The sequence below is a fragment of the Morus notabilis genome, unplaced genomic scaffold, assembly GCF_000414095.1.
Source record: "Morus notabilis unplaced genomic scaffold, ASM41409v2 Scaffold1475, whole genome shotgun sequence".
Taxonomy (NCBI): domain Eukaryota; kingdom Viridiplantae; phylum Streptophyta; class Magnoliopsida; order Rosales; family Moraceae; genus Morus; species Morus notabilis.
The window spans coordinates 27,657-39,093 of record NW_010359492.1 but is presented as its reverse complement, the minus strand read 5'-3'; the positions used below and the strand labels follow the sequence as shown (position 1 = coordinate 39,093).

General features: G+C 34.2%; 1 protein-coding gene across 1 annotated transcript; it reads right to left on the bottom strand.

Annotated features, from left to right (window-relative positions):
• Nucleotides 1–376: 376 nt before the first annotated feature.
• LOC112090920 lies at nucleotides 377–5,406 on the bottom strand. The gene is made up of 5 exons (XM_024163314.1): nucleotides 4,621–5,406; nucleotides 4,247–4,406; nucleotides 2,929–3,268; nucleotides 1,943–2,667; nucleotides 377–630 (listed from the first exon to the last, which is right to left on the bottom strand). Exons 1-5 carry the CDS (start codon nucleotides 5,404–5,406, stop codon nucleotides 377–379), a joined length of 2,265 nt encoding a protein of 754 aa, XP_024019082.1.
• Between the last annotated feature and the right edge of the window lie 6,031 nt (nucleotides 5,407–11,437).

Here is an 11,437-nt window from a genome sequence, read left to right as displayed (position 1 = left end):
CAAGATCCACGTTAAAATGATGAAAAATCTTTGTTAGCACTATCCCATAAGGAAGACTAGGATCCCTAGCCAAATTATTACCCTCCGCCATCTTGTGAAGGATCAAATAGGAAAGGTTTGTCCGATCACTTTGGAGAAGGCAGAACATCAAATAAAGATCGGTGAACGAAACCTCATCCTTATGCCCTCCTCTAGGAGTGATATTGTTTGAACTAATATGGTGGATAACTCTACTCCTAAGGGATAGTTCATTGGCTTTTGGCTTTGGGGGTAGAGCTCCAATCTCGTCTTCATCGCTCCATTGAGTTGGGGTTTGGTCCATAATAATCCTTGACATTGTTTCCCCATGATAAGGCCAAGAGTCGCAAGTATGCACTCATTTTCCCACATTCAGAATCCTAAAAATGTTTGAGATTCCCTCTCTATCAAGTTCTATGCATTGTCCCTTGAGAGTGCATGATATTTGGACATTGGTGTCACAAGTAGTGTATTCCATATGGGCATAAAAGGCTTTTACTAACCGATGGTAGACTACTTCCTTAACCTCCACAAATGCTTTCAAACCTAGAGTCTCAAACAATCTCTCAATGTCTAACTCTCTAAACTCACTAAAGTCCACAAATCTTCCTTCTACAATGGATTTCTTTTCAAAAAGCGTAAAGGTACGAGAATTAAATTCATCATTGGATACCTTCTTTCGTGGCCCAGAGGAAGTGGATTTCACATTTTTTTCCTTTTCCACGGGATGACCGTGCGAAGCCATTGAAGCAATCTGTCGAACACTTTGTGGGTGATTTCCGGATTGGAATGGATTGGAAGTGAAAGTTGAGAAAGAGGGGAAAGAAATGAGAATGTGAGAGGAAGAACGTTTCTTCAGAGGTTTTGATTATGATTGTAGAGGAAATTTGAAGAAGCTTGGATGATTTTGAGGAATGTTGTGGATTTGGGGGTGTTTTTGGCTCCTAAGGCTCGAGTTTGAGTTAGAGAGAGTGAGAGAAAAAAAATTTTAGAACTGATTTTAAAAAGCCTGTCGTGAACCACCGGTCGACCGATCAAGCTTAACCGGTTGACCGGTTGATTATAACTTCGTTGTCTCCGGTCGACCGATGTATACAGAAAACGTGAAAAGATAGTTGATTTTGGCAGACAAGGCCTAATCAACCAACAACCAAATATAGCATATGTTTCCTCATACACCATCACACACGCAAAATAACAATATCAATCTATTTTAGTATCAAATCATCTAGTCATAGATCAAATACTTAATTTCTAAGTGATCAAATTTAATTCCATAGCATCTAATAATCCTAAACCTCTTCTAAGTGAAGCAAATCTTTCAAGGGCTAGAGGCTTGGTAAGGATATCCGCAATTTGATGATTAGTGCTAATGAATTCTAATGTGATATCGCCCTTTTGTATATGATCACACAAGAAATGATGTCTAATTTCTATGTGTTTGGTGCGTGAATGCAAAATCAGATTTTTTGACAAGTTGATTGCACTTGTGTTATCACACATGATAGGCACATGATCATAGCTCAATCCTAGGTTCAGAAGTGTTGCTTCATCCAAAGGACTTGCGCACAACAGCTGGCTGCCGAGATATATTCAGCTTCCGCGGTTGATAGAGCAACCGAATTTTGCTTCTTACTAAACCAAGAAACTAGTGCAAATCCTAGAAAATGGCATGTACCACTTGTGCTTTTTCTATCTATGGTGCAGCCTACCCAATCGACATCCGAATAACTAAACAAGTCAATGTGTGTGCCCTTTGGATACCATAATCCTAAATTCTTAGTGCCACTAAGATATCTAAAAATTCTTTTTACCGCATTTAGATGTGACTCTTTAGGATTTGATTGATATCTAGCACACAAACAAACACTTTACATAATGTCTGGTCTACTTGCGGTTAAGTAAAGTAAGGATCTGATCATACCTCGATATTTCGTTATGTCCACTGCTTTACCATTTACATCCTTGTCTAATTTAATAGATGAGCTCATTGGAGTAGATAGAGGCTTCATGCCTTCAAAGTCAAACTTCTTAAGTAGATCTTTGACATACTTAGCTTGATTGATGAAGATGCCTTCCTTTGTTTGTTTGATTTGAAGACCAAGGAAGAAGTTGAGCTCTCCCATCATACTCATTTCAAACTCACTATGCATGCACTTTGAAAACTCTTCACAAAGGGAAACATTAGTAGAACCAAAAATAATATCATCAACATAAATTTGTACAATAATTAGATCATCACCCTTTGTTTGTGTAAATAGTGTAGTATCAACTTTTCTGATTGAAAATCCATTTTGGAGTACAAATTTACTAAGTCTATCATACCAAGCTCTAGGAGCTTGCTTTAAACCATATAAAGCCTTTTTCAATTTAAAAACATGATCCGGACACTTGTGATCTTGAAAACGAGGTGGTTGTTCTACATATTCTTCTTCTACAATGTATCCATTAAGAAAAGCACTTTTAACATCCATTTGATAAAGAGTGAACTCTTTGTGGGATGCAAAGGCTAATAACATTCTAATGGATTCTAATCTAGCAACTGGTGTAAAGGTTTCTTCATAATCGATTCCTTCTTCTTGATTGAAACCTTGGGCCACTAGTCTAGCCTTGTTTCTCACAATCACACCGTGCTCATCTCTCTTATTCCTAAAGACTCACTTGGTGCCAATCACGGATTGAGTATTAGGTCTAGGGACTAATTCTCATACATCACTTCTTTCAAATTGATTTAGCTCTTCTTGCATCGCTAAAATCTAAAATTCATCATTTTCGGCATCTTTAAAACTTTTTGGTTCAATTTGTGAAAGAAAAGCTAAATTATTCCAAACATTTTTAAGTGATGATCTAGTAACCACTCTTTGTGATATGTCACCTAAGATTTTATCTTTAGGATGAGAGGTACTATACCTCCATTCCTTCGGTAGTTGATTGGATGTACTATCTTGTTTTGAATCATTAACTTGATCCTCTTGACGTTGTGGTGTGTTGTAGGTTTGAGGTTCTTTCTCCTTGGAATCCATTGCTTCTTTGTCATTCAACACCATATTGCTCATTTTATGCTCCAAACCTAAATCATCATCATCATCTAGACTTTTCTCCACAAAGGTGTTAGTTTCATCAAATACGACATGCATGGATTCTTCTACAACTAAAGTTCTTTTATTAAATACTCTATAAACTTTGCTAGTAGTAGAATAACCAAGAAAAATTCCAACATCGGATTTTGCATCAAATTTTCCCAAGTTGTCTTTAGTGTTTAAAATAAAACATTTGCAGCCAAAGACTCTAAAATAACTAATGTTGGGTTTTCTACCCTTCCAAAGCTCATATGGAGTTTTATCCATTTTTGGTCTAATAAGAACTCTATTTACAATGTAACAAGAAGTGTTAACCGCCTCGGCCCAAAAGTATTTTGGTAATCCATTTTCATTTAACATAGATCTAGCCATTTCTTGTAGAATTCTATTTTTCCTTTCAACAACACCATTTTGTTGTGGTGTTCTTATTGCCGAAAAATTATGTTTATACCCATTCTCATTACAAAGTATTTCAAAAGCATCATCATCAAATTCTCTACCGTGATCACTTTTAATGGTGATAATTAGATAACATTGCTCATTTTGAACTCTTTTGCAAAAATATGAAAATATTTTCAGTGCTTCATCTTTAGTTGCTAAAAAGATTACCCATGTATATCTTGAAAAATCATCAACAATGACAAATGCATAATGTTTTCCACCAAGACTTGTTGTTCTTGATAGACCACATAAATCCATGTAAAGCAATTGCAAAGGTCTTGTTGTAGAGATTTCTAAAATAGATTTGAAAGAGGTTCGAACTTGCTTTCTAAATTGACATGCATCGCAAATTATATCCTTTTGAAAAGGAAGGTTTGGTAATCCTCTAATAACTTCTTTTCTAGAAAGTTTTGAAAGTAGGTGCATGCTAGCATGACCAAGTCTTCTATGCCAAAGCCAATAATCATCATTTAAAACGGAGAGGCATTGATTTTTATATGATAACTTTTCAATATCTATTGTATAAACATTTTCACTTCTGTCACCAATAAACACCACTTCATTATTGCAAACATTTTGAATCAAACATTTTGATGATTCAAAAATAACTCGGTATCCCTTATCACACAATTGGCTAATACTAAGTAAGTTATGTTTCAAATTATCAACGAGAAATACATTTTCAATTAAGGGAGAGGCACTATTACCGACATCACCAACTCCAAGAATTTTTCCTTTTATGTTGTCGCCAAATGTCACACGTCCTCCGTTTTTCCTTGTGAAATTTTTAAGTAAGGAAAGGTCTCCCGTCATGTGTTTTGAGCATCCGCTATCTAAAAACTTCTTGACCTTTTCCTCTCTTGGCTCCTACAAGGCAAAATCAAGTCTTGATTTTTGGTACCCACATGAATTTGGGTCCTTGAAGGTTAGTTCTTGAACCTTGTTTGGTTTCAAAGTATGTGTTCTTTTTAATGGCACATGAGAAAGATGTGTGGCCATTTTGATTGCAATAAGTGCGCACATATTTTGAATCTGATGTTGATGCTTTGACAAAATAGTTTTTAAAATATTTTTGTTTTACATGAGGCTTGTAACCAAGACTTCCTTTGTTGAAAACGCATCTTTGTCCACCAAGCATTTGATCAAAGTTTTTCTTTCCATTGGTGAACTTCAAAATGATCTTTGTCAAATCATCAACCTTTTCTTTTAAGGAAACATTTTCACATAATATCGTACTTTTCTCATTTGTCAACAATGTGATTTCTTTCTTAAGTAGTTCTATAGTTTTTCTATGAGATGCATTTCTGTGAGCAAGTTTAGTATATTCTTCATGTAATTCGGAAAATGCATGTTCTATATCCTCATTTGAAAAAGATGTAATACTATTTTCCTCGATATGAAGTTTAGAATTTGAGGTTACCTCATTATCATCAATGACCATGAAGCACATATTTGCTATTTCTTCTTGCTCATCACTATCAGATTCTCCGAGCTCTAATTCATCCCAAGTTGCTTGGAGAACCTTTTTGAGTTCATCTCTTTTGGAGCTCTTCTTGTTGCTCCTTTTGAGAGGACACTCCGTCCTCTTATGTCTGGGCTTCTTGCAATCATAGCAAATGATTTCATCTCTTTTGATTTTGTCTCCCCTTTCTTCATTTCTTCTTGAGCTCTTGCTTTGGTTAAACTTGTTGTAGAATCTCTTGTATTTCTTGGTAAATAGGGAGATCATTTCCTTGTCTAATTGATCAAGTTCTTCTTCTTCCTCATGCTCACTAACTTCTTCTTGAATTGATGCTTTCAATGCTATTCCTTTCTTTTTCTTATCATCTTCTTCCTTGTCTTTCATTCGAGAGAGTTCATGAGTCATTAAAGATCTGATCAAATCATCAAGTGAGAGAGTTTAAGGTGTTTCATTTCCTCCAAGGTGGTTCTCTTGACACTCCATAACTTAGGCAATGACCTCACGATCTTGTTCACCAATTCACTTTCCTTGAATGGTCTATCAAGAGAATTTAAACCGTTAACTATATCGGTGAATCGTGTATACATAGAGGTGATTGATTCATCATCTTTCATTTCAAACATTTCGTATGCACAAACGAGATGATTTATTTTAGTTTCTTTTACTTGGTTTGTACCCTCATGCATTACCTCTAAAGTATGCCATATGGCTTGTGCGGACTTACATGAAGTGATCCTATTAAACTCATTTCTATCTAGAGTACAATACAAAATGTTCATAGCTTTAGCATTTAAGGATAATTTTCTTTCATCATCTTCATCAAATTCACTAGGGTCCTTAGGAACTAATTTATCTTCACTTTTCTTTGTGGGAACAAATGGATAATTTTCGACATTTCGCGACAAGGCATAATCGATAGATTGCAAATAAATTCTCATTCTTACTTTCCAATAATTATAGTCAACCCTATTAAAAAAAGGAGGTCTATGTGTAGATTGACCTTCCAAGTTTTGAAAATTTTGTGTAGCCATGCTCAAGATTGTAAAATCTTTTTAAAGAAATTTGAGCAACCTTGCTCTGATACCAATTGTTGTCCCGAATAAGGCTACCCAAGAGGGGGGTGAATTAGATTTTGAATATTTTTTGAGAGTTTATACGATTATTCGAAGATTAAAACTAAATATAGACAATTAATTGAACAAGGTACTTTTATCAAACACTTGGTGTACAGAAAATTATGTAAGTTAATGCAATAGCACAACCACTTGATGTACACAAGATGAACTAATCTAATATCATACAAAGAGTTCAATAAACTTATCACTATGAGTTAAACCAATCAATATCAATAATCAAATTTAAAGTGCGGAAATTAAAGAGATAGAGTTAGAGAGATGCAAACGAGATTTATAGTGGTTCGACAAATAAATTTGCCTACATCCACTGTCGCCGAGATATTCCGCCTCTCGACCTCTTCCACTATTCGATCGACTTTCCGGCACGATCACTCCTCTTACAAGAAGGTGAATCTTTCTACCCGAGGCTTCGCCTAACCTCTTACACAATGTCGATTTTCCACGGAGATCGACCAACCAAGTAACCCAATACCAAAGTAATGATTATGAGTAGTGAAGCACTTAGTTATACACTCCTAACAATGGTTTTACACAATTGAAATCACTAGGAGATGATGAACTCACACTATCACAAGATAATTCAAGGTAGGCTCAATTATGTGTGAGAGAGTTAAGGATTTAGAGAAGATGATGATTATGTAGACACAATGGAGAACCCTCTTTTTGATTTTTAGAGCTATGAATTCGTTCTCTGTTTTCAGCAAAATCCACTATTGAGAAAATTGACTTTTCTCTATTTAACATCTCTTGCCAACAGTCATATTTTTACCCGTTTACCCAGTACCGGTCGACCGGAACGGTTGACCGGTTGAGGCATCACCGGTCGACCGGTGCATTTAGCCTTCTCTGTCACCGGACGACGTAGGTCGACCGGTTGACACTTAATTCGCCTCAAATCTTCACACATTTATACTTTTAGGCCAAATGTCATTATGCACTAAGTTTAGTCTCATTTTTAAAGAATAATGTGAGTGTGTGCATGAGCCTAAACAAGAATTAATCATGATAGTATGAAGTCAAAATCAAATACAAGACTAAGGAGATATTAAAAACCTATTAGTACTTGTCCAGCTTGATTTTGTTTGTTTGCTCTTGATCTTTGGTATTTTAGCACTTTAAGCCTTGAATTCCTTCTTCAATTTGCATTTGTCAATCTTGAATGTATTTGCATTGTATTCCGCAAAATGCTTCTTGAGTTGATTTATAACATTAATTACGCTAATTACACAACTCAAAATAGAATCATTAGAAACATAATACATTGTGTTTGTGATCATCAAAACATGAGAATATTCAACCTTGGGCCAACACACTGCAAATTGTCATGATATGATCCATTTTTGTGACGACATTTCAAATTGTCGTTGCAAATAATCTTTTTTTTTTTGCGACGACAAGTCTAAAAAATTCGTCCCAAAAAAACTGAAATTAATTTTTTTTTATAATTTTTAAAAAATGGCAATTAATTAATTTTTAATATTTTTAATTAAACATTATTATGTTACATACTGAATAGAATTTATTAAGATACATTAAAAGCGAAATATAAATTAATATTAAAAACAGTAAATCAAATAAATTTATAAAATATATTATGAATACTACATGAAGTGCATATATAATGTTCAAAAAAAATAAAAAAGTCTAAATAAAGTGAAAATTAAAAAAGTACATATAACAGAACTAATCATCTAAGTTTGGGCCAGGAATCAACAATGTCAACATCTTATAAGGATCCTTAGTGCATAACCATAGAGGTAAATTGTAGGCCGTTAAAACCACTGGCCACATACTGTATGAGAGGCTCATGTTCCCAAAAGGATTGAAACCATCAGCGGTCACTAATTCATATACGATACACAGATTAGATTGTATGTAACTTGTAATGATCCTTGTAATGTCGACTTAATATGAGTATAAAAAATCTATAAGGATAAGATTCAAAAACAAAAACAAAAAACAATAAAAAAAACCATTGGCAAGAAATGTTAATAAAAATTAAGATTAACTATTTTGGGCGCTTTTAGTTTTACTCTCTTTATTTTACTTAAAAGATAAGTTCTATCGTTTGTATAAATTTTTCACATCTCTTTATGCTATATATAGCATGATCTTATTCATTGAATATATAAATGCTCCAATTATCTCCCCTTTATGGTAAATTAACTTACGTACACAAAACGTAACTTAATTAATATGTATAATACTTATCATCTCCCACCTAATATGAGGTACATAGAATCTATAAGGATAAGAATCAAATCCAATATTCATAGGGTATCATTATAATTAGTAAAATATCAAGTAGCAATTAAAGTGTATTCCAAGAAAATATATTCTCTAGAGTTTTAGACGTAGCAACAAGATCCTGACTCTTAGCTATCCCAACAATTTTAAGCCTATAAATTGGTAAGAAAAAAATTTACTAACAACACTTCCTCCTGCATGTTTAGTTTAGCTTGCACAAAGATATCAACAATAATGTTCCCGATCTCCGTAATCGTTTTCTCCCTACTATTTTCTATTGCCTCTAATGCACAAACAATTGATTTAGAAATTAAAGGAATAGATCATCATAATCCTCTCATTCGACCACAGTCATTTCACAAACCAAGCATTGAGCCGATTCAAATCCCCCACCCCGGTGCAAGAATCATAAGGGAGACTCCAGGAGGACCGGATCCAATTCACAATCCTACAACTAAAAGGGAAACTTTTGCAAGATCAAACCTAGGAATCATAAGAAAAGCACTAGAAGAGTTAGATTCGATTTACCACCTTGCCATTGGCCCAATATCAAACCATGAGTCTGTCGCTAGACCAGTTCAAATTCATCGCTCCTTTGCAAAAATCACAAGCGAAGCACCAGGAGGCCCAGATCCAATTCATAATCCTACCATAAGAAGGGAAAATTTTGCAGGATCAAATTTAACAATCACAACAATAACTCGAGAAGAATCAAATCCGATGCTCTACCCTATCATTAGAGCACATTTGTACCATGAGTCGAGTGCTAACTCGGTTCAAATCCCTCACTCCTTTATAAGAATCAAAAGGGAAACACCAGGAAGATCAGATCCAATTCCTAATCGAGGTGTCCTTCATAAAGACAAGAGGTTATCTAGCTTTTATGTTGACCTCAAAAAGAAAAATTCCAAGATCAAAGTTGATACAAAGTTTTAATGTTTCTTTTGTAGGCAATTAAGGAGTTGATAGGAATGTTGTGGACTAGGAGTAAATTTATAATTACAAGAAAATAATACATTTGTATACATATTCGTATTTAGAAATACATTTCATTGTATTTTCTAACTAAAGAAGACAAAGATTATTATAATTATTTTGGTATTCCAATAAAAATTATAGACTTCGCATTATTAAAGTAACCTCGTCTTTATGTAACCAAAATTTTTAGTTATAGTGTAATTAGGGCAGGAACTATATATTTAACATTGATTGAAATAAGTTGAATATGTGTGTGTTGTTTAGTAGTTAGTTTTAGTTTTAACTTTCAAAATAATTAATTGAAGGAACATAAAGTGTCTATCGAATGCATGATCATTAATGATTAAAATAGACATATTTATAGTTAGTTTTAAAGGTCAATATTCCTGATATTTTTATGTTGAAAATTTTTTTAAAATATATTAATATTAATTTTATTATTTAAAATATTTTTAAAAAATAAATTACAAAACTTTCTTTTTAAGGGAAACTTTCATTAGAAAACCAATGAATTACATACTTAATAATAGTCACAAATAACCAACAACTATAAGAGAATTCGATCCTGAGTATTAACTGGATCTACTTGTGAAGACGGATAAAGCACATGGGCGAATATAAGTATTGAGATCTAACGGGAAAAGACCCGTTCGGCACTAATAAAATTAAGTACAACCAAAACTCGTTACAAAAAATCACTACAGTCGATTAATAAAACCAGTTGACCAAGACCAAATCTTGAATACGAGGGACACAAGCGACGTGGCCTAGAAACAAATCTAGCCGTAAGCGAATACACATCATAAATATTAGGCAGTAACTTTGCAACTCTTGACCTGCTTGCAGCAATTTTTAGAAGTGGTGCGTCTGTTAACACCCAGTCTTTCTATTTTTTTCACACACATTATTAACCTACCTTCATTCTAGTTGTTGCACCCCTATTAAAATTTCAAATAAGTGGCTACAACTAATCACTCCATGTTCTATGATTCTTATTATTTGCAATTAAATTTGCTTCGTTCTCCATATTTTTACTTGTTTTATTTGATTTTTAATTTAGTTCATTTTATTTGATTTTATTGTAATCTAATTTAATTATACTTGTTTTTCCCTTTATATATTTAATTTATCCTCATTTGTGTAATTAAATTAGGTGAAAGCTCCAATTTGAAATTTTATTTGGATTAGAGAAGAGAAAAATGGAATAAATTCAAAATTAATTTGGCTCCAAACTCCAACAACACACAGGTGTCTGCAAGTCTTCGCCACGTGTGAATCTCAACCGTAAATCATCTCCAGATCATATCAACATGCGTTAGCAATTAAGGTGACGTTTGGTTCATGGGTTTAAAATCATGGTTCATAATTCTGATTTTTAAAATTCAAATTTTTTGTGAGAGAAAAACATTGTAGCAGAACCAAGAACTATGATCCTAAACCAGGCGGAACCCTTGAAATAAACGTCGCCTAAATTCCCAGCCAAACGCGTGCTTCAGCTTCAAGTGTGCCCCTGACTAGTGTGCTTGATCCCCTCTTTCGCAACACTATGGCCCCGTTCATTTCACCGATTCGAGTTTAAATTTTGAATTTTGCTACAGTAAAAGCTCTCAGAAACAGTCAGATCTAACTTTTTTACTACAGTAAAAAGCTCTTAAATAAAGTCACACTCAACTCGAATTAAAAACTCGAATCAGCAAACTAAACAGACCCTATGGGCCTGTTTGGTTTTGTTTTTGTTTTCATTTTTCACGTTTTTCGAAGTAAAAAAATGAAAACACAAAGTGAAAACGCGTTTGGCACAAAAATTTTTAGAAAACAAAAACAAAAACGTTTGTCTTTTTGTGAAAAACTGAAAACGGAAAAAATCCGTTTTCATTTTCACGTTTTCATTTTCAGCTGAAAAAGCTGAAAACTGATTTCAATTTTTTTTTTCTTTTCTTCTCTCTCTTCTCCAGCCGAAGAAGAGGCGGGAGATCCGGCGAACACCCACCGTCGCTCCTCTCCGACTGGCCCACCGCCATCTTCTCCGACTGCCCGCCACCGTCTTCTCCAACTGGCCGCCACCGTCTTCTCCG